General features: G+C 41.0%; 1 protein-coding gene across 2 annotated transcripts in view; it reads left to right on the top strand.

The window, feature by feature from the left end:
- LOC121446273 (C4b-binding protein alpha chain-like) overlaps positions 1-24,471 on the top strand; it is a 42,197-nt gene that overhangs the window by 16,604 nt on the left and 1,122 nt on the right. For both annotated transcript variants that reach the window (XM_041648777.1, XM_041648776.1), the window contains exons 7-10: positions 3,236-3,418; positions 8,583-8,777; positions 13,061-13,249; positions 20,921-21,094. In XM_041648777.1, coding sequence (XP_041504711.1) covers positions 3,236-3,418; positions 8,583-8,777; positions 13,061-13,249; positions 20,921-21,094 — 741 coding nt within the window. The remainder of the gene's footprint in view (positions 1-3,235; positions 3,419-8,582; positions 8,778-13,060; positions 13,250-20,920; positions 21,095-24,471) is intronic.

The following is a 24,471-nucleotide window of genomic DNA, read 5'->3' as shown; positions in this document are numbered from 1 at the left end:
TATAAACCTTGTATGATGTAATTCATTGTATTAGTAAATATAAATTTACTAATCCATTGTATTAGTGAAAACAAAGCAGTAAAATTTGCGTTAGAAACGAAAACTGCCATATTACCTATTTTCCAGCAGGTGGCGCTGTTGCAGAGTCGCGGTGAAAACATGGTCCTGTTTCAGTGCCTTAGTAGATGTTAAAAACTGGAAAATGCAAGTTTCTCAACAAAGTAAATGTAATTAAATCAATTCCAGAGAAGGAACCAGAAACCCAGAATCCAGGGGTAGAGAAGAGCAATCTGGAAGCCGCTTATGCCTCCACGTGACAGAGTCACCCTGAGGGGTTGCAGCTTTCAGCAACCGCGTGCTCTGGTTCGCGCCACTTAAGAGCTGTGCTTGCAAGGGAGATTTAACAATGACTCAGAAAAGAGCAAACCATGCGGCAGAGACTATGCAGGCCTGTGGAGTTTAAATCCACGTGGGGAGGCCAAGGCCGCTGGCTGCTGAGGAAGGGAGGGCTCCCGCCAAGCCAAACTAGCGCCCGCCAAGCCCGCCGCTGCCAAGCCAAACTTGCGGCTGCCACGCCGAACTCGCGGCTGCGAGTGGGGAAAGGAGAGGTTCTAAAACCAAACGTTGGGTGCCAAAATGAAGGCGTAAGTCACAAACAATGCCACACCAATTTGGGGTTATGATTATTAGGGTGGTATTTATTTAAAGGGGAAAAAACTTACAGATCACTGTCCCAGGCAACAGCCCTCTACGCAACCAGGAAAGGAGTCTAGTCGCCATAGGAGCAGGAAGTGAAGAGAGAGAGGGGAGGGAAGTGGCCGCTTTTTTAAAGGGAAAGAGACCACGCCCCAATGGGCTGGTATCTCAGCGGTGATAGGCTGGAGGAGTGGGAGGACCTCCTGCAACACAGCAGCTACTTTGTGTAAGTCCTTCAAGACACAAGAATGGACCTCTAGCTGACAGGTTCTACCCACAAAATAACTGCTCTAACTGTTGGACCCTGCCCCCAGTCTGTAGAGTAAAAAGTCCAGTGTCTGGACATGAGATCCCGCCACCTCCACTCCGGAAAGCTCCACCTTGTAAAGCTCCACCCCCTTCCCAAGAAACCCTATTTAAGCCTATCTAATCTTGTTCATTTCTCACCCAAGCAGAGGCAGCCTTCATCCTAATTCTTTCCCTCCCAAATATATCTCTCATGTGAGATTGTTGCGTGGTGTGACTTTGTGGTATTCCTTGGCTCTTGGTTGCCAGAATACCTTTTCCTTCTGAGCTGTAGGTGTTCCTTGACCCCCGACTGCCAGGATGCCTTTCTATTGAGCTGTAACACCCTGATTCCTGTTGAACCGAATTTCTTGCCTCCTGTGGATTTACACTCTGCTGGCTGTGGTGTTTGCAGACACCCCCCCTCCCCACACATATAATTTATTGTTTATCGCCGTTGTAATGTTGAGGTGTGCTCCTTCTATTCCTGATTTCTTCAGGAATTCTATCATGCAGAGATGATGAGCTTTGTTGAAGGTGTTATCTGTATCAGTTGAGATGATCATGTTATTTCTGTACTAAGTCTACTTAATATGCTGAATATATTGCCTTATGGTTTACTTACACTGAAACAACATTGGATCTTTAGAATGATGCCAGCTTGGTTACGGCATATGAATGCTTTAATATGTTTTTGGATTTGGCTTTTAAAATTTTATTGAGGGGGTTTTAAGTCTGTTTCGATCAGGGAAATTGGTCATCATGTGGGTCTTTGGGATTGAACTCAAGTAGTCAGGCCTGGCCAGTAAGTGTCTTTACCCCCTGAGACATTGACTTTTACTCTTTGCTGTTTTTAACATCTTGACTATGCCATGTACAGGAGAGAGTCCTTCTCATGTCTATTTTGGGTTCTAAATGCCTCTTGTATTTGAAATCTTTCCTTTAGGTTTGGGAAATTTTCTGCTGTACTTTCACTGAATTGGTAGATTCTGTATGCTTTTAGGACTATTGTACTTGTTTCTCCTGTCCCAAGGAGTCTTAGATTTTTTTCATCTTGGGCTGTGATGATTAATCTTACACATCAACTTGACAGAGTGGAGAGTCCCTGGAAGATAGCCTCTCAGGCATGCATGTAGGGGATACCTTCATTGTGTTAACTTGGGTAAAAGAGTTGTTCACCCATCTTCCTCTTACCCACAACTGCTGCTCTGGGCCTTTCCTCCCTGGGACTGGAGCAGGCTACATGAAGACTCCCTAGCCTGGGGCTGGTTTGTTTTCCTTCACGTCCACAGAGTAGCTCAGTTGTACCTTTCAAGATGGTGCCTGTCCTGGGCTGCCTTGAAAATTCTGGGACAAAAGGGACTTTTCTTCATGGCTGGCCCCGTCTTCCTGTCTCATCAAAATCCACAGTTGGACTTGAGGCTTGTCTGGAGAGTCAGACTTCCTGACTTTCTGTCTGACTTAACTTTTGGCTGCCTTCTGCTCCCCTACTCCACAGAGAACTGAGTAGCTGAGGCTGTGTTAGGGTGGCCTCTCTATGTCAAGGGTCTCCCCCTGCCTCTTTTCTGGCATCCTTTTCAATTACTTTGTGGATTTCTAAAGCTCTTTCTCTATTTCCAAATAAAGTCTATTTTTTCTTATTCTGCCTTCTTCACGGGCCTTTCCAGAGGTATCCTCTAGTTGTCTTCAATAAAATTCCTATTACTATTTATATTAATTCTCCAAGTTACATTTTTTGTGGTACCCAGGGCCTCATGCATACTCGGCAGGCATCTTTCCACTAATCCGTATCCCCAGATCTCAAATTATCTGTGACGTGTGTGTGTGTGTGTGTGTGTGTGTGTGTATGTTCATGCACGCACACGTAGGCAGGTACAGGAGTGCCACTGTATGTATGTGGAGGTCAGAGAACAAACTTGGAGATTGGTACTGACCTTTGATCTGGAGGTACCCCTCTTCCACCCTGAAATAGAGTCACTCTATGTATGCCTCCCAAGGACTGAGATTAAAGGTGTGAACTACCCTGTCTGGCTTTGCATCTATGCTGCATGCACCAAGATAACTGCCCTTACAACATTAGGGAAGTCCTATGTTCATCATAGGACTGCTGAAATTATAGATATATGCTACCATGCTAAATTTGTATGTGGGTTCTGCGGATTAGAATTTAGGTTGTTGTGTTCACTCTACTCACTGAGCTGTTGTCCCTATACCCTTTAACTTTTAAAATCTACTTGTCTTTGCTCAACTTCAGGGATCAACTGTCCTCAGCCATATGTTTTACATGGAGTAATCGATTCTGGATTTAGAGCTACCTATAAATACAAAGACTCTGTTCGATTTGCCTGTCTGAAAGGGGCCATCCTCAGAGGCAAAAATACAATCTCTTGTGAAGCTGATGGCAACTGGCATCCTTCTCCCCCCATTTGTGAGCCCAGTAAGTATGGACCGTGAAGGAATTTTATTGTTTGGCACATAAGGATATTCAGGTACATTTGTGTGGACAGACTTTCATGTCTAGATTCTGAGTCACAAAATTTTAAATTTGGATTAATAATTTTTAACCTTGTTTTCTTGTTGGAAAGAAGGACGACTTTAGTACTCCTTGCAAGATCTTCTGTCATACATGGTTATTCACAATCCAGTCCTAAGGAGAAGCACTGGTGTTGTAGACATAGAAGATTAGTATACTTATATCATTAATTTTTGGTAGTTAATAGTTACTTGTCTAACAAAATGGTGTTTGAAAGACAGGTAATAAAATGTCCTCTTTTAATTTGTACAGAAGTAATATATGGACTACACACTCTAAAACAATTAACTTGTGGATCTTTTTTAATAGTGATAAAAATTCTAATGTTAACTTGGAACTAGTCTTGGTTCCAAAGGAGAGTTAAAGCAATCAGTCAATTGTGAACAGTATCATTACCTTAATTTGGCGGATGAGGAAACATTTTCAGAGAGTGACTTCTCAAGGTCACACAACTGCCAAGGGGAGGAAGCCTCTGATATCTTACCTTCTGGGTTTCACACTCATGAGGCATTATGAGTCTTTATCTTGGGGAGTTCTGTGACATTGGTACAAGTAGTGGGGCATATCTCTATCCTAGAGAAGCATTTATTGAAGTAACCAAAATTAGTAAAGAAGCCATTCAGTGTGTCTTGGAGAGTACTCAAAGGAGTTACAACAAATGAACAAGATTTTCTTTCCAGCAAATCCAAGGATACTGGCTAGAAATATCGAGAGGCCACTGTATTGAGCTAGCAGTAACACCATCTCATTAAGAACTGCCCCTGTGAAGTCATAAATGGAAGCTCCCATCTGCTGTTGGGTGAAAGATATGCTTTCTGCTATTGGATAGTGTGCATTTTCTAAAGTTCCGTGCTGTGAAAAGCTTATATTATGCAGATGTGAGCAACCAGGCATCAGGTCTGTTCCTCCATCCGCCTCCCATGGCATAGGATGGAGAAGCCAGGGGAGGGAGCTGCTCAGTTGTATCCTCCTGTTTCTGAACAGCTCTGTCTTGGAAGAGAAATGTTCTAGTAGAGTGGCCAGCAAACTGTCCAGTTTCCTCATTTTATAGACTTGAAAATGAGCAAATATTGATGGATGTCATGCTCTTGACTCTGGGCTGTAGACTATGTGTTCATGGTGCTGGGTACAGCTGGATGCAGGACTCCTTACTGACACCCCCCCCCCCTTTTTCTATCTCACAGCCCCTATAATGCGAAAAGGGTTCTGCTGATGGAACTGACTTATTCTTTCCAGTTCTTGTTTATAGCACAAGAAGGCTACATTACAGGAATTAAGCCAGTCTCAGAAAGACAAACATCATATGTTTCCTTTCCTTTCTGGTTTTTATATTATGGATCATTGCATAAAATCTTGTATGAGTAGGTGCTGTAAAGGGAGAAGTGAAACAGGGACAAAGGGGACTAGCAGAAGGAGTAGGAATGAGACAAGGCAAGTCTGTATATACTGTCCACTTGTGTGAAAATTCCTTTCTGTAGCACAGAACTAGGGCTGGTTAACAAACACAGGACAATCAAATAGAAAAGAATATTCTAGAGTAGATTTAGAACCAAGCTTCAGAGACTTTGAACATCTTACATCCCAAGACCCCCTGACTTTAACTGGGCCTCACTATAAAGTAATATGTGCTCCCAGGGTTTTGTTTTAAAAAAACAACACTGGGGCAATCAGATAATATTGAAGGCTAGCCATTGTGCATACCTCTACAGAGGTATATCAGCCAAAAGTGCAACAAGAGAGTCAAAGAGAAAAATTAGTCGTTCCAGGTAGTTAGGAAGACAAGGCTGTGTTTTCTGAGGTATGTCATTATATGTCACATATTTGAGTGCAATAGATTCAACTAAAGTACTCCAATCAAGACACAATCAAATAAGGAAACAAGAAAAATAACAACAAATCTCAAAAGTGATAAAGGGAAAATAATATTCAAATCGCTATTACTTTATATGTACAATTTTCAAAAAATAATGGTCAGATATGAAGAAATCACAAAGAGTTACTCACAAGGAAGGCAAAAGGTGGCAATGAAAACTGCCTTGGATTGGCCAAAATATAAGACTAAGCAGAAAAGATTTTCAAAATAGTTATAAATTAATTGTAGGCGGAGATCGCTCATTCATTTCCCGACCACCCAGACCCTCAATAATCACACAGAAACTGTATTAATTAACAGTACTGTTTAGCCAATAGCTTAAAAGTATTTCTATCTAGCTTTTATATTTTAAATTAACCCATATCTATTAATCTGTGCATCACCACGAGGTTGTGACCTATTGGCAAGGTTCCACTAGGCTCCCTCAGGCATCGTTCTCCTGTGGTGGCTACATGGTGTCTTCCTGACTCTTGTCTTCTTTCTTCCTCTATCTGCTTGGAATTCCTGCCTTACTCTGTACTGCCCTGCTGGTCAGCCAAAGCAGCTTTATTCATTAACCTATGGTTCACAGTATAAAGAGGGGAATTCCACATCAATAAACAGGTTTAAAATCTAAGGGAAACATTCTTTAAAGAATTAAAGGAAAGTATTATGTCTCACCATACAGAAACACCAATAAAGATAAATTATTCTAAGAATGAAATGCAAGTTTGAGAATTGAAAAACATAGTAAGTAATTGGAGAATTTGCAAGAAGAGCGCAATAATAAACAAGAAGATGAAGAGAGAATCAATGCCTTGAGAGACAGAAGCAACAGAGATTGTGCGATTTGTAGCATAGAAGGAAAAAGGGAGAAAAGAGGAGCAGACTACAAGAGGGATTTTAATAAGAGTATGAAAAAGAGAAGAGAGTTAAAGGAAGAGAAAATTATTCGGAGAAAAAGCGATCAAATATTTTCCAAATTTGACATAAATATTTAATCTATACATTCAAGAAGCTCACTTGTAACTTGTTAAGGTTACATTGTAAAAGTTCAAGACCTGGAGATAACATAGTGAAAAATTTGAAAGGTAAAAATAAATGAAAAGGTTTTCAAGAGGAAGGTGCAAGAGAAAAACAGCACATCGAGAAAATTAACATCTGGGTTTTCACTAGAGATGATGGAAGCTGCATGGCAGTGAGTAAGAAGATATAGTTAAAGTGAAGAAACACATGAACCAACAACCCAGCAAAACATCCACACCCAAATAAAATTACTACTTTATAAAAAAATTATGTTTCATGTACTTATGACAGCGGAGAGAAAAACAGAGTATAACTATATAATTATAGCGTCCTTTTTCTCTCCAGCTTCCTCCTTATTGTTCTTGTGCTGGGGACCAAACCCACGTCTTTACACATGGTAGTCAAGCCCTTATAGTGCTAGGTTATACACTCTATCATAGATTCTTCATTTCTTCCTGTAGATTCCAGCCAATATCTGCTGGTTTTATTGTCAAATACATCCTTGTCTGCAGCTAAAACCTGTGTTATTATTATTAAATGCAATGCACTTCTAGATATGCTTAATAATTCAATTATTTTCATTTTTATAGCATGCTCCTTAAAATCAGTTGTAGAGAAGAAATGGGCATCAATTGATTCTTTGTATCCAGTTTCCACATCTGGGAATTCAATTAAATGTGGATTTAAAATACTTGAAAAAAATGTATCTTACTAAACATGTACAGAATCTTTCCTTGTTGATAGCTCCTCAACACTCTAGTGAAGCAGGTATTTACCTTAGACACATAAGCAAAAAAAGAGGTAACTTAAGTATGTAGGAGGAGGAGATATGTAGGTTGTGTGGAAACATTTATTTTATACCACAGACTTGAGGTTCTATGGACTGGGGATTTTTGGAAGTCTTGCAAACCCATCCTCATTACTAAAAAAGGATAGATGATTGTATCATCTCCTTATTTCTTAGTTATTTATACAATGATAATTCATGTGCTCATGTTTTCCTCTATGCTTCCAGGCAGAACAAGTTCCTTTCTTATTTCTTGTAAAGATGATCTTTTAGCAAGAATAAATAATATAAGAATGGTTATTATAAAAGCCCTGACATATTTACCAAGATTTATGGAACAATTAGAGTTCTATACCCTACTGGTAGGAATCTAAATTATTCCAGACACTTGAGAAAATGGTTCCAACAGTTCCTCTGAAGGTTGAACATGCGGTTACTGTTTGATTCACAGTCACTTTCCTGGGTATCTCTCAGAGAGAAATAAAAACAGGTATCCAGACAGAAGATTTTGCATGAATGTTCAAAACAGCATTGTTTTTAACCACCAATAACCCACATATCCATCCATATAGTGATAAATTAGGATAGCTATACAATGGAATAGCATTCAGAATAAAAAGGAAGTACTGCGAAATTCTGAACATGAATTAATTTTAGAGTCTGGTGTCTAGTAAAGGAAGCCAGCTACAAAAAGGAAAGAAAACATATTGTATGATTCTATTTATTTAAAAAGCTCAATGTAGGAGTAATGTTAAAAATATGGGATTTCTTCAAAAGATGACAAAGATATCCTGAAATTGGATAGTGTGGAAATCTCACAACTCTAAGAATATTTAAAAACTGTCCATCTGTATTTTCTGAAGGGTTTTACCCTATGTCTCATGGTGAATGTTTGGAGATACAATGTAATGAACATTAGCTCTGTAGATACATGTGTTATGTTTGAACTAGCAGTACCAGGCAAGGTCTCAAAGCCTAGGCTCAAAAATGTTAGTGTTTTGTTTGTTCTTGTTCTGAGTTTTCCTAGATGAGGGACATGATTTGTTCATGTTCACTAGTCAGGAAAACACACATAATTTTGGTTGTCTCTGAAAAATTTCCCATCATGTTCTTTTAACAAGCCTAACACTTCAATTTAGAAGCAAAACAGCTGCAGTACAATGGAAAGAATTACTGTTGAGTGCAGTTGGCACAGCACACAGAGGGCATTTGGTGGTGCCTTTGGTAAGAACCTGCCAGGAGCTGGGCCAAGCTTGGCAAATGTTCTTACACATTTTCTGGTGTGGCCAATGTGAGCTGTGGAAGACTAGTTCCTCTTGGTACCCTTTGATGAGACATGCTCTCTGAGGCTATGGCAGCCTTATTAGCAATGGCCTTCTCTCTTGTTCCTGTTTTACATGCAGATGGTTGCACTAATATACCAGACATTCCACATGCTAGCTGGCTACAAAATCTCCCATCCAAAAAGGAAGATGTATATCCGGTTGGGGCAACGTTACAATACCGCTGTCATCCTGGTTATGAACCTGCTACAAGAGAGAGGACGACTCTGGTTTGTCAGAACGATCACACCTGGAGCCCATTCAAAGGATGCAAGGGTGAGTTCTGGTTTTCCGGATATGTGTACGTATTAAATGTCTAAGTGATTGGGTCTTATACCATATGTGAGTGTAGTTTTGTCACTTAGAATAAAACTTGAATGATCTGTTTTAACCAAAGTAGAAGCTAGTTAGTATCAAAAGTGATCATAAAGTTTCAAAGGCTAAGACTGTAAATATTTCTGCCGGCCACTTTATATTTTTGGTTGTGAGTCTAGCTTTTAGCAGCTGAGTCACCTCTCCAGCACGCCCCCCCCCCGCCAACACAAAATAGTAGAATGGAAAGGATAAAATCATGGTCAAAATTAATAAAATACAGCAAACAAACAAACAACAATACAAAGACTCAATGAACTTAGGAGTTGGTTCTTTGATGAGACAAGATTGACACAACCATATCCAAATCAACAAAGAGAGAGAGGACTCAAATTAACAACATCATAGGTGAAAAGGGAAGTGTAACAGACACTTAGGAAATTCAAAGGATCATAAAAGCAAATTTAAAAAACCCATATTCCACTCAATAGCAAAGTCTAAAGGAAATGGGCAAATTTCTAGATGCATGTCATCAACCAGACTTGAATCAAGATGAAGCAAATAGTTTTAAAAGATCCATAAAAACCAAGAAAATAGAATCAGTAGTTAAAAATCTTCCAACTAAACAAACAAACAAACAAACAAAAAAGAACTGAAGGCCAGATATATTCAGCACAGAATTCTTTCTATAAGACCTTCAAAGAATAAATAGTAACAACAGTCTTCAAATTACTCTGTAAAATAGAAAATGAAGTAACTCTTTTATTTTTTTTACTAACTCTGTGTTATTCTGATAGCAGAATCAGATAAAACCCAATTAAATGTAAAATTATAGGTTAATTATGAACATAAAAGCAAAGAGAGGAAAGGAAGAAGTGTCTTTATTTACAGGTGATATGATTCCTATACATAAAAGACTCTAAGGATTCCAGTGAAAATACTTATAGTTGATAAATGTATTCAGAAAAGTTGTAGGCTACACAAAAAACACATAAAATCAGTAGCCTTATCTCCCAGTGATAAACACTGAGAAAGAATCCAGAAAAACAATCCCACTCAAGATAGTCTCAAAAATTATCTTGGACTAAATCTGAGGAAAGAATTGAAAGACTAATACAATAAAATCTTTAAAACAGGAAAGAAGTTCAAGAAGACACCCGAAAATGGAAATACATAATTTGTTCATAGATTAGTATAATTAATATTATTAAATTTCACATTTTATCAAAACCAACCTGTGATTCAATATAATCCCTATCAAAATGCCAATGGAATTCTTCATAGAAATAAAAAACATAATCTTAAAACTCACATTGAAATACAGAAGCCCAAGCATAGCCTGGAAAAATCTGGACCAATAAAAATACCACTGGAGGTATCACCACTCCTGATTTCAAGTTATACCATAGAGCTGTAAGTAGTAAACACGTTGTGTTACTGGCATTAGAACAGACACATCGACCAACAGAGTAGAACTAGAAACTCAAATATAAGATTGCTCTCCTAACACCTTCTGGTTTTTAACAAAGAGACCAAAAGTACACATTGGCAAAAAGACAGCATCTTCAACAAACAGGGTTGGACAAACTGGATAACTACATGTAGAAGAATAAGACTAGATCATTATTTCTTATTTCCAAATGGATCAAGGATCTCAACAATACCTGATACCTTGAATCTGTTAAAGGGTATAATAGTGAATATGTTTCAAATTACATGCACATAAAAGGACTTTCTGCACAGTACTCTAATGGTATAAGCAACAAAACCAACAAATAACAAATGAGACCTTATGAAACCAAGGTGTACTTGCAGTGTTCTCTGATGTGTGACCCAAACTTTAAACTGCTAAGTGATGGCTAGGCCTTCCACCAGCAGCTCTGGTGGCTGGTCCTGTCCCCTACTTGGGTTCATGGGAATTTCCCTATATGTAAATTTGTGCCCCATGTTGGAACACCAAAAGTACCAGGCTTTCTTTGGGCCACCAGTCAGCTTCCAAATCATGACACAGAGACTTATTAGTTATGAATGCTTGGCCTTAGCTTAGGCTCCTTTCTTGCTAGCTCTTAGAATTTAACCTGTTTCTTTTCATCTATGTTTTGCCTCAGGTTTTTTAAACCATTCTTTTCTTCTGTATATTATAAACTGACTTTTTTCTTCCATCAGCCTAGTCCCCAATAACCACAAAGAGGACTAATGTTAATTATAAATACTTGGCCGATTGCTTAAGCTTGGCTCCAGCCAGCTCTTACAACTTAAATCAACCCATTTCTATTAATCTATGAGCTGTCCTGAGGCTCATTTACCTCATTTATGAACTACCCATGTTGCTTTTTTTGCCTCTAGCCTGCACCTCCTCAGATTCCGCCCTTCTTCCCAGCATTCTCTCTGCCCTGAAAGTCCTGCCCAGCTATTGGCCAATCAGCTTTTATTAACAGTGAGAGCAATACAGCTTCACGGTGCACAGAAGGATGAATCCACAACAGCATAGCTTACCTTCACTGCAGCTTCACGGTGCACAGAAGGATTGGTCCACAACAGCATAGCTTACCTTCACTGCAGCTTCACGGTGCACAGAAGGATTGGTCCACAACAGCATAGCTTACCTTCACTGCAGCTTCACGGTGCACAGAAGAATTGGTCCACAGCAGCATATCTTACCTTCACTGCTTCTAATGTCTGTTTGTCCCGTGGCTGCCTGGCTTCTGGCCCTAGGCATGCCCCTCTCTTTTTCCTTCATTTGCTCCTTCTTTTCCTCTCATTCTCCTCTTTTCTCCTACTTATTCTCTCTGCTTGCCAGGTCACTTACCCTTCCTACCTAGCTATTGACCGTTCAGCTTTTTATTAAACCAATCAGGTGCCTTGGGCAGGCAAGATGAAACAAATGCAACACATCTTTACATAATTAAACAGATGTGGCATAAACAAATGTAACACATCTGTACATCATTAACAAAGGCAGCAGAAACAAATGTAACACACCTTTACATAGTTAAAGGTCATATTCTGCAGCATAAGCAAATGCAGTACATCTTTACAGAGTAAAAATATATTCCACAACAGGTTCCCTCTTTCCAGGTATGTCTAGGTGTGTGTCAAGTTGACAAAAACAAACCAGAACCCAGAGAAAACAAACAACACAATTAAAAGTTTCAGCATTGAACTAAGCAGAGTTTCAAAAGAGGAAATGCTAATGTCTGAAGAACACTTTTTAGAATGTTCCAAATCCTTAGGGAATCTTAAGCCAGATTAAACTACTTTGAGATTTCATTTACCATGGTCAGAGTGGTTAAGATTAGGAATAATGATTTACAACAAGCACTACTGTGAACACGAGGAAAGTAGATACTTACTCATTGATTCTCATGCGGAAATGACTCAATATGCTAGAAACCGTTCTACCATATGATCCAGCTATACTGCTCTTGAGTGTATACTCAGTGGGCTCCAATACTGCTATAGAGATACTTGCTCATCTGTTGCTCATTGCCGCTCTGTTAACAATCATCAGGAAATGGAAATAACCTAAATGTCCATCCGGCTCCAGTCCTGCTATAGAGATACTTGCTCATCTGTTGCTCATTGCCGCTCTGTTAACAATCATCAGGAAATGGAAATAACCTAAATGTCCATCAATGGATGGATGGATAATGTATATGTGATACCTTTACACAATGAAATGTTTTTCAGCTGTTAGGAAAAATGAAATTTTCAGGTAAATTGATGGACATTGAAATCCTTCTGAGTGAGGTAACCTAGACCTAGAAAGACAAACACTGCATGTTCTCTTTCATATGTGGATGCTGGCTTTGTATCTTTAGACATGTGTTTAAATTGTACTATAGTTCCCATAGAAGTTAGTAAAATAGTAAGGGTCCATGACACAGTGTTTCAGTGGAAGGGAGAAAAAAAAATTCAGTTGAAATGGGCATAGTGAAATAGGAAAGGTTAAATGGGATGGCAGGTGGGAGGGCAGAACAGAGGAGAAAATATGGGGAGAGATAACACTAAAGACTTTTGTAAAAAGTAACTTGAAATCCATTATTTTATAATCTTCCTAAAAACATACACACACTTATAAAGAGTTTAAATGGAATTACCCTGTAATGGAGGTGTGGGTGCAGGCAACAGCGCCTCTTTCAGGCACCATAGGTTATCAAGTAAAAAGCACAGCAGAAGAGTCATTAACTATAAGGACTTCTTCATGATGATTTCATTGACCCTTATTTTCCATTTTTGTTTTCTAGAGGTATGTTGTCCAGCACCAGACCCAAAGAATGTTAAAATCATTCAGCATATGAAGTTGTTTCCTGAGAATGGCTGTACTTATTTCTTTAATGACAAGGTGTCATACAAATGCCAAGATGATAGTATCTTTTCAGCTACTTGCAAACCAGATGGCACGTGGAATCCCCGAACACCATCATGTGATCAGAGTAAGAACCTAGAGAACTGTATTTGGTGGGGGAGAGTTTCTTTATTTTGTAAATTTTATTTATTTTTATTTTATATGCATTGGTGTGTTGCCTACATGTATGCCTGTGTGAGGGTGTCAGATCCTCTGGAGCTGGAGTTACAGACAAGTGTGAGCTGCCATGTGGGTGCTGGGAATTGAATCTGGGTCCTTTGGAAGAGCAGTTAGTGATCTTAACCACTGAGCCACCTCTTCAGCCCCAGATTTTATTTATATTAATAGTGTGGAGATTACTAAAAAGAAGTTTTATCAAGATATCAGTGCAGAGAAAATACAAGTTCAAGGCTAACGTGGGCTACATCGTGTCAAGAATGGGATACATAGGAAACACTGTTGTATCTTTTTGTTTCATTGTCCCCTTAACTAAAATGTAGTGAGTTTCTTCATTTCTAACACAATTTTGCTTTGAAGTCTACTTTATCAGATAGAAGAATAGACATTCTCCCTCAGTTTTTGCTTCCATTTGCTTGATAGATCTTTTTACAGTCTTTGATTCTCAGTCAGTGAATGTTTCTTTCTTTCTTTCTTTCTTTCTTTCTTTCTTTCTTTCTATTTATTTATTTAATTGAAAAAGTTTCCTCCTCCTCCCCACCTCCCATTTCCTTCCCCCTCCCCCCACTCCTTTCTCTCCCCCCACTCCTCTTCCCTCCCCCTACTCCTTTCCCTCTCCCACCACTCCTTTCTCCTTCCCTCTCCAGTCAAAAGAGCAGTCAGGGTTCCCTGCCCTGTGGGAAGTCCAAGGTCCTCCCCCCTCCATCCAGGTCTAGGACTGAGCTCGCAAGGTCCAAATGAAGAGCAGAAGGAGGGAGATCATGAGCAAGGAAGTCAGGACCGTGAGGGGTGCACCCACCCACTGAGACAGTGGGGCTGATCTATTGGGAGCTCACCAAGGCCAGCTGGACTGGGACTGAAAAAGCATGGGATAAAACCAGTGAATGTTTCTTGGACACCACAGAAAGTTGCATCTCATTTTTGCAATAAATCAGCGGGGTCCGTCTTTTTGTTGATGATTGGAGAACATTTACATGGAATGTTATTGGGAGACTGTTACCATTTCCTGCAATGATTGTTGTTTCTTCTGGATTGTTGGGTTAGTGTTTGCTCTTTATTTTCCCCTCGATTTGTTTTAGGGGTTTGTTTACTCTGTTGGATATGATGAATTCCTTCCTAGCTCTCATGTGTTCAGCTATTCTCTCATGGTGTTTATTATTTTCTGTGCTCTTGTCATTGAAAATGTCCTCCTCCTCTGTATAGTGTTCCTTTGCCTGTCGTCTGCAGTAGTAGCTTGGTGGTACTAACTGCTTAGTTTGTGCTTAACTTGAAATAGCCTTAGCTTTTTGCTAGTTTCAAAAGCTAGCTGTTATGGTCCATTTTAATTGTCAGCTAGAATCGCCTGCGAGGAGAATCTCAGCACGGACTAAGTAAACATGTTGGTGTACATGTCGGGGTGGAGGTAGGGGTGGAACTATTTTAAACACACAAATTGAGGTGGGAGGCCCTGGACTGATGGAAAGGTAAGAATAAGTTGAGTGTGCATGTGTTTGTGTTAATGTCCCTCTCCTTCCTGATGATGGCCGTCGTGTGGCTAGCAGCTTCAAGTTCCTGCTGCTTACATCTAAACAATGACGGAGAGCAAAAATAGTCCCAGTCTGGTAGTTTGAATTAATTGACTCCCATAATCTCATAGGAAGTGGCACTATCAGGAAGTATAGTTTTATTGGAAGAGGTGTGTCACTGTGGGGGTGGGCTTCGAGTTTCCTATGCTCAGGACACCGCCCAGCGTTTTAGTCCATTTCCTGTTGGTTCTCAGCTACTCCTCCAGTACATCTGCCTGCATGATACCATGCTCCCTGACATGACAATAGATGGACTGAGCCTCCGAAACTGTAAGCCAGCCCCAATGAAATGTTTTCTTGTAAGAGTTGCTGTGGTCATGATGTCTCTTCACAGCAATAGAAACCCTAAAACACCCACCCTGAGTTGCTTTTTTTTTTTTTCCTGAGTTGCTTTTGTCAGGGTGTTTTGTTTTATTGCAGCAGCAAGAGACATAACGAAAATAGTGGCTTTACTGGTGCTGGTTTCAGGGCTTGAAATACGACATTCCATGGTTTCCTGACTTAGATTTGAATGAGTGAAAAAAATTGGCATTGCTCCCTTCCAGCTTCTAATATTATTTCTTTGCTTGATATTTTATATCAAGAGTATAGCATGCAATAAAAGGGCTGTATCTTATGTTTGAATATCTACTTCTTTCTAAATGCCTCTTGGGTTCTAATGTTTATTCTTTCTTTAGATCTGGGAACTTTTTGCTTGTTTGTTTGATTTTAAGTCAGGGTTTCTCGACATAACAGCCCTAGCTATCCTGGAACTAGCTCTTGTAGACCAGGCTGGCCTCGAACTCACAGAGATCTGCCTGCCTCTGCCTCCCGAGTGCTGGGATTAAAGGTGTGTGCCACCACCATCTGGGAACTGTTTTCTTTAACTTCATTGAATAGATTCTCTATGCCTTTACCGTCTGTCTCCCATGGAGTCTTAGGTTTGTTCCCTTGCTCACATCCCAGAGTTCTTGGTTGCTGTTATCACAGTGATTTACTTTTCTTCTCATTGATGTTTGTATGTGATATCCCATCAACCTCGTCCTTTCTCCCTGATTCCCTTCTACTTGTCAAGCAGGAGTTGGTGATGCTTTCACTATATTTTTTTTCTTTCATTCATGGAGTTTTTCATTTATATTTCTATTTTTCACCATAATCTCAGCTTATTTGCCGAATTTATTTCCACGTTGCTGACTTTTTATACTGCTGTTTGTCTTATTTATTTTGCTGATTTTCCCCTCTATTTTGCTCCCAGAGTGTTGGGAACAAAGGCGTGTGCCACTACCGCCTGGCTTAGGCAAGCACTTGAATGATTAGCATTTTAACTATTGCTAGACAAGTACCTGAGAGAAACAGCTTAAAGAAGGGAATATTTATTTTGGCCACAGTTGTGCTTAGTTTGGGTGGTACAGTAGCTGGGTTAGAGTGTCAGTTTGACATAGCTGTCAGACTTAACACAAGCCATCAGAGAGGAAGGAGCTCCAGTTAAGGAAACGCCTCCATGAGACTCAGCTGTAAGGCATTTTCTTTCAATTAGTGATTGATGCAGGAGGACCCAGTGCATTGTGAGTGATGCCACCCCTGGGCTGGTGGTCCTGAGTTCTGTAGGGAAGCAGGCTGAGCAAGTCATGGGGAACAAATCAATGAGCAGCTCCCCTCCACGGCCTCTGCACCAGCTCCTGCCTCCAGTACCTGCCCTGCTGGAGTTCCTATCCTGAATTCCTTCAGTGTTGAACAGCAATGTGGAAGTGTATGCCAAATAAATCCTTTCCTCCCCAACTTGCTTTTTGGTCATGGCGTTTCATCACAGCAATAGAAGCCCCAACTAAGACCGCTGTCTCGATTATTTTGCGTCTATGCTGAAGTTGTCATGGTGGGGCAGCACTGAACACTTACTTCATAGTGACCTGAAAGCAGAAGCAAGGGGAAGGGAACAAGACACATACTTCAAAGACTTGCCCACAGTGTCCACCTCTGACAGCTAGGCCCTAGTTTCTAGCCTTTCTGTTAATTCACCCAAATGCCATCAAATTATGACTAGATAAATGAGTTAACCTCTTGAAGGAGCCAGAACCCTCATGATCCAGTCGCTTCCTTAAAGCGGCATTTGAACACTGTTTTACTGGAAGCCAGAACTTCAAATCCAGTGCTTTGTGAGGGAGATGCTTGGTGTTCAAAGGGCGGCATGTGACTCTCATGCAGAATCGACCAAGAGCGTGACCTCAGCTGTTCAAATGAAGGAGATGCCTTTTAAGAAGGAAAGCAGAGATGCCAGGTTTTGTTCTGCTTTAGGAGAACAGGCATCTAGCAGGCATCTTTGGGCTCAAGTGAAGCATCTGTTCACTGGATCTGGGAGGTCTGCGTGGGCTTTGGAGTTACGGAATAGGAGGGTTCTTCTCGAGAACTTAGTGTAAAGGGACACTGCAGCAACAACCGTCTCCACTCTCTGCTGTCATCTTCCTGTGCCGGCACAAGGAAGGTGTCTTCCTTAAGGCAAGTTTCATGACTTGCCAGAGGTGGGAAAATGGCAATTTAGATAGTCCTTTCTGCAGCTAGTTTCTCAAGTTGCCTTCATCTCTAAACGATCAATGTAGCAATCATATTTATGGGTTGCATGTCCTTAACCCTCTCATCTTCTAATCATTTAACCATTCTACACTACAGTTCTTAAGGGAAGCACAGTTTGAGGCTGAGCAGTGAAGGAAGGCAAACTCATGCCTGCAATATTTGTCTATCAAAATAAATCATTGCCTTCCAGGGTAGAAAGGGTCTGATAAAGACAACTTGCTACTATGGCTTTTTGATTACTTAGGTTCTAGTGTCATATGGAGGACATTATTGATGGAATGTTGGAAAGCCAATAATGGTGACTGTTGCACGGAGGGCTGCCTGTTGGTTGCTGGCCACCTCGCTAGCTTAGACTGGAAATAATGACACAGAAACTGTATTAATTAAATCACTGCTTGGCCCATTAGCTCTGGCTTCTTATCGGCTAACTCTTACATCTTAATTTAACCCATCTCCATTAATCTGTATATTGCCACATGGCAGTGACTCTGGCAGCGGCTGCATGGCGTCCCTCTCTCCACCTTCCTTCTCCCAGCATTCAGTTCAGTTTTCCCTGCCTACCTAAGTTCTGCCCTATCAATAGGCCAAAGCAGTTTCTTTATTCATTAACCAATAAAAGCAACACATAGACAGAAGGCCTTCCCACACCAGGTGACTGCATTTGGTGAATGGGAGTCCACGTTGTTGGTGCCTGCATGAGTTCCACTCAACCACCATGGAAACTGTTCTTCCCACCCCCTGATTCTACTCATTTGAGTTCACCAGTGCATAAAAAGACAATGACAGGAATGTCCAGCTTTAACTGGCAGATATCTACTCTGTCCTTTAATGCCTCTTCTATAGGGGATGTATTGCTATTAACACACACAAAACCTTCAACCTTCCTGCCCACTTCTGTGTTTCTACTTACCTACTTTGTTTACTTCATTGCTAGGTCTCTTGTGCCCAGTGTTCCAGTCTTTCTCCTCATAGTTATCTAGCCAGAGAAACCCTTCATTCTATCTCAATAATCCCAATCTAGTCTGCTCTCAGGCCTCTTCTTTTTCAGGTGTGCCACCTATAGCTTGTCTTATTAGGAAGGCTCCCCTTTACTGTTGTCTTCTGAGATGACCCTGAATGGGTTTAATGTAACCCCCATTCATTTCAGCTTATACACACATAACAAAATGCCCGTCTGTGAGAGATGCTGGGACCTTTTCTAGCCCCGATGCTGAGTTAGAGTGCAGGATCCTATAGCCAGAAGTGTGAGCTAAGGCGTCCATATAGCAGCAGGGACTGAACTTTCTGGGGTGCGTTTTCAGAAGTGTTTGATCCCGGATGTTTCATTTCTATTTTATAATGGATTCTTATACTTGTCTGGCTTTATAACTTTGTACATTTGACAGATCTCACTCATGACAAATGGCTATTTGGTCACCTGATCCAAGGTCAGGAGCTTTGTCTAAGGACTAAGTAAAATGGAAAAATGCCAGGGGTTATGTTTCAATCAGCATGGAATTGTCATCTACAGTGCACATCCTTCCTTTAGGATCTTAGTAGTCTGTGATGTAAAGTCCCACCATTTGAAGATTCCCCTATGATAGCCAGCTTCAACACACGAAGTCCAATCCTATAGACTAGCATCAGCATGACTTCACTATAGGCTCATCCAGATCTTCTAAACATTTCTCTCCAAACAGGAGCACCACTCAAACCTGGCAATCTCCTTTGTCACCTAGATTAGGGGGTAGGGCAATATTCCCAAGTGTTGAACATGCTGCCTCTAGATTCTGGAAAGAACTACTTGGTGAGTTTGGTGGTGGTGGCTCACGCCTTTAATCCCAGCACTTGGGAGGCAGAGACAGGCGGATCTCTGTGAGTTCGAGGCCAACCTGGTCTACAAGAGCTAGTTCCAGGACATGCTCCTAAGCTGCAGAGAAATCCTGTCCCGAAAAACTCAAAAAAAAAAAAATAGAACTTCTTGGTGCTCAGACTCTTTCTTATAGGAGGATGAGTAAGTGACAATCATGTGACCTTGACTTCAGTGGATGTCCTAACAGCTACTGAACCTTGAAAGTAAAAAAACTTGTAAGTGTGGCAAGTCTTGGACTATTCATATTCTGTGCATTGAGTATCATCATGGTAACAACTTCATGCTCATCTCTAGAACTGACGTGATGTCATTAATATATTGGATCAGTGTAATGTGCTATGGAATGTCAAGATATCTTTTGGCTCCACTGCAGTGATTCTCAACCTTCCTAATGCTGTGACCCCTTAATATAGTTCCTCATTCTGCGGTGACCCCCACCATACAACTATTTCTGTTGCTGCTTCCTAGCTGTAATTTTCTACTGCTATGAGTCATAATGTAAATGTCTGCTATGCAGGTGATTTTAGGTGATCTCTGTGGAGAGAACAGCTGCCCTACTAGAACAGACAGGAGGATAATCATAGCCCGAGACCCAAGCTGGAAATGTGTGCTCTTGGCTTTCCCAAGTACGCAAATGCTGTTCATAACCTCTTTTCTGATAAGGATGGGAAAAACAGAACTTTGCTAAATCAGTGATTTTATGTGCTCAAAGCTGAATTAATCTTTTATAGTAAATATATCACATGTGGTAAAGAGGCTGTGACAGGGCTCAGCTATCGTTCTTCAGAGAAGACTGAGGTCTCCAAAATCCTAACTTTAGACTCAGGAAGCTGGAGAATTTAATAGAAATATGAGGAGAATGACCATTTCAACATATTTACCTAAGAGTGTTGCACCAGGTGGTGGTGGCTCACGCCTTTTAATCCCAGCACTTGGGAGGCAGAGGCAGGCGGATCTCTGTTGAGTTTGAAAACAGCCTGGTCTACAGAGTGAGTTCCAGGAGAGCCAGGACGAGGACGGTTACACAGAGAAAGCCTGTCGCCTTAGTCACTCTTCTATTGCTGTGAAGAGACACCACGACACGACCAAGGCGACTCCCATAAAAGAAAACAGTCAATGAGGGCTTGCTTACAGTCTTAGAGGCTTAGTCCATTGCTTTGGACTTGTGTAAAGGTGATAGATCATGGCTGGAATGTAAGTTGGAACAAAACTATTTGCCCAATCATGAAGCAGAGGGAAGAAATAGACGAGAGGACTGGAGTTACACAGTCTCCATAAAGAGAAAGCTCCTAGTGACCTAAGATCCTCCCATGAGGCAGGGCCCTTGTAAAGTTCCCAACACCTTCCAATAGTGCCGTCTGGAAGCTAAGCCTTTATTTAACTTATAGGTCACTCGAGGAAATTCATCATCCAAATTATATCAGCGGGTAGCTGAGACTTCCAGGTTCCTGAACCTGAGCCTTCCAGGAAGGTCATTCAAGAGTGTGGCTTTGGGCCAGGGATCTTATGGGCAAGGGAAAGGGAGGATAGAATGGAGTATCCAGGACGCACAAATCCTGGAAAGTGCTATTTGACACATTTTGCAAGCTCATCTTTTCTCTTGTGTTTTATCATGAAGATTGCAAAGTTCCTCCAAACATCACCCATGGACGTTATACAAAATCTACTGACTACTGGCGAGGATTCCAACCTAAGGCTACATATGAATGTGATAATGGATACAGACTGGTTGGAGAGGCAGACATCTACTGTCAGGATTCACAATGGACACCAGCAGCTCCACAGTGTAAAGGTAACTTCCTCCTCCTTCCCACCTCACGACCGCATGGGTAGAATTATTGTCAGGAATGAGAACAAAATTATTCCCTGACAGATGAAATATAAAACATTTGATTATTTTTCTTTGTAACTATATGATTTTCTCTCTCTCTCTCTCTCTCTCTCTCTCTCTCTCTTTTTCTTTCTTTCTTGTTTCAATACACACCAACCTGTTTTCCCCTCCCCATCCTTCCTATGCCCCCATCCTACCTCCCCTCTCTGCCATCCATTCTTCTTCTTTTTTCCTTCTGAAAAGAGCAGACCTCCCAGGAATGTCCACCGAACTTGGCATAACAAGATTGGATAAGAGTAGGCATAAACTCTCATATCAAGATTGGGCGAGGCAACTCACTAAGAGGAAAAAGGTCTCAAGAACAGACAAGAGACAGAGATACCTCCATTCCCACTGTTAGTGGCCCCACAAAAATATCAAGCTAAAAACGATAACATATGTGCAGAGGACCTAGTGCAAACCTATTCAGGCTCCCTGATTGGTTCTTCAGTCTTTGTGAGCACCTACGAGTCCTGCTTAGTAGATTCTGTGGGCCATGTTCTTCTGGTACCCTTGACCCCTCTGACTCCTACATTTCTTTCTCCCCCTCTTCCATAGGGTTCCTGGAGTTACAAGGGGACAAACGCAATGAAGATTTTCAATTTGGGCTCTCTCTTCACCTAATGTTTGGCTGTGGGTCTCTGCATCTGCCCCTACCAGTTACCAGCAAGAGCCTTTTTGATGACTATTGGGTCAGGCACCAATCAATGAGCATATAAGGATAGTTTAGGAATCATTTTATTATTTGTTTCCTATCATATGTCTCTGGACAAGCTAGTCTCCATTTCCTGGTCATCCAGGCAGTGTTGGGCATAAGCTCCTTCTTGTGGTGTGGAACTCAAGTTAGACCAGTCATTGGTTGGCCATCACCACGAGTTCTGTGCCCACATTGTCCCGGTACAACTTGCAAGCAGGATAGAGTATAAGTTGAAGTATGGGTTGGGTAAACGGAAGTTTCTGTCCTGCCTGGTCCTTCAAACGTTCAGTCTCAAAGAGGCACCATTTGTAAACAAAGACTATACTTTCATTTCTTGGCTGCCAGACCAGAATAATCATATCAAAACTATATTTTTCTGTTTGGCCGATGACTCAGGCATATTTCTAGCTAGCTCTTACGTCTTAAACCAACCCACTTCTATCAGTCTATGTATTGCCATGTGACTGTGGCGTTACCTCAGTTTTCTACATGTCTTAGTTTTTGGCGGCTGGCTAATGTCTGCATGACTCTGCCTACTCTCTCCCTATATCTCTGTTCAGATTTCCTGCCTGGCTTTTACTCTGCTAAGCCATTGGCCTAAACAGCTTTATTCATCAACCAATAAAAGCAACACATATATAGAAGGACATCCCACATCAGGTTAATGTCCCCATCCCACCTCTGGAAGCCTTGCCTGGTTACAGAGGATGGCTGCTTCAGGCTCTGACTCCTCCATTATGAGGAGTCCTCATTAAGTTTACCCCCGAAGAATCCTGAGTTTCTCCTGGACTAGGTTTCCACATCACCTGCTCCCCATTGTGTAAATGTGTCATCTTTTGTTTATCCATTTTTCTGTTGAGGGACATATAGGTTGTTTCCAGTTTCTGGCTATTATGAATAACATTTCCATGACCATAACTGAGCAAGTATCTTTGTGGTAGGATAGAGCAGCCTCTGGGTATATGCCTAAGAGTGATATACCTGCGTCTTGAGGGTAGATTGATTAGCAGTTTTCTGAAGAACTACCATAATGGTTTCCATAGTGAATGTATAAATTTTCACTCCCACCAGCATTGGAGGAGTGTTCCTCTGGCTTCACATCCTCACCTGCATGAGCTGTCAGTTGTATTGTTGATCCCAACTACTCTGACAGGTATAAAATAGAATCTTAAAGTAGTTTTGATTTGCATTTATCTTATGGCTAAGGATGTTGAACATTGCTTTCAATGTTTCCTCAGTCACTTGAGATTCTTCTGTTAAGAATTGTCTGTTTAAGCCACACTGGAAGACCAGCCGCCAGCAGGGCTGATGGCTTCCTCAAAGTTGTATTAAAAAATAAAATGATTCTCTGTTTAGTGCCGAAACCCATTTTTAATTGGATTATTAGGTTTGCCAATGTGTAGTTTCTTGAGTTCTTTATACCTTTTAGATAATAGTCCTCTTTCATGTGTGGGGTTGGTAAAAATCTTTCCCCATTCTGTAGTCTGCTGTTTTGTCCTGTTTACAGTGTCCTTGCCTTACAGAAGCTTTTCAGCGTAATGAGGTTCCATTCCTAGATTGTTGTTCTTGGAGGTTGTCTCCTATGCCAGTGTGTACAAGGATATTCCCCATTTTCTCTTCTGTCAGGTTCAGTGCATTTTGTTTTATGTTAAGGTCTGTTTCCTCTCTGGTAGGTGTGGTCTGTGGTCTCTGGAGTTGGGGTCTGGACTTCGGGAAGCAAATGTGGTCTCTGGTAGAGCAGGGAGCCTCTGCTCCAGTTGGAGGCCGTGGCAAGGAGGCTAGGAGGGTGCTGGACTGGGGATAGGGTGAGGGATGCTGATATAGTGGGGAGCTGGGAGGAGGGCAGCTTACCCAGACTTCTTGCAGTGGGCGTGGTCTCTGGCAGAGCCGATTTTATTTTAAATAACTAATGTAAGCAGATGCTATTCCACACAAATCATAAAGAAACACACTTCCTTCCACTTCCTCCTCAAGTCACATCCATAAGTCCTCTCGAGGCAGCTCACACTCTCAGTTTCTTATATATATATATATTAAGAAATATTATAGAAGCAAAGCATTTTATAATTACACCTGTGAGCCTTTAAAAAACATTCAACAAAACTTGTTCTAGCATGAGTACAGTCTCTGTTGGGCTAATTTCAAACATTAGGGTGACAGGTTTTGCCATCAGAACTTCTACCAAGGTATCACCCACCATGATGTAGATGTGGTGTGTTGAGAAAACACAGTGCCAGTTAGGGAGCAAGAGGAGTCAGGATTAAGTCTTCTTATTAAGTTCCTGTAATATTAGTATAATTATAGTCACGGTAGTGTATAATTTATTTGACATAACTGTCTCCACTGCTCCCAGAAGAATACCAAAACTTCATGATGAGAGTCTTACAGAACTATTTACAGTAAGAGTTAATGCGTCAAGAGAGGATCTGGGATCATAGACACGTTTACAACTACCCTGTCATGTTATTTAAACAATTATCGCCATGGAAAAACTTCCTACCTTCTCCGTTTCTGAGTTTTCTTTTTCACAAAACAGGAAAATAATAGACTCACGTAGCAGGAGAATCATGAGACATACTGTATACATAGACTGTTATGCTCA

This window comes from Microtus oregoni, unplaced genomic scaffold (genome assembly GCF_018167655.1).
Source record: "Microtus oregoni isolate MIOR12 unplaced genomic scaffold, Mior012 000003F_ref0000135, whole genome shotgun sequence".
In the NCBI taxonomy this organism is placed as follows: domain Eukaryota; kingdom Metazoa; phylum Chordata; class Mammalia; order Rodentia; family Cricetidae; genus Microtus; species Microtus oregoni.
Note: the sequence above shows the minus strand (reverse complement) of the source record. Positions and strands in the feature narration are given on the sequence as shown.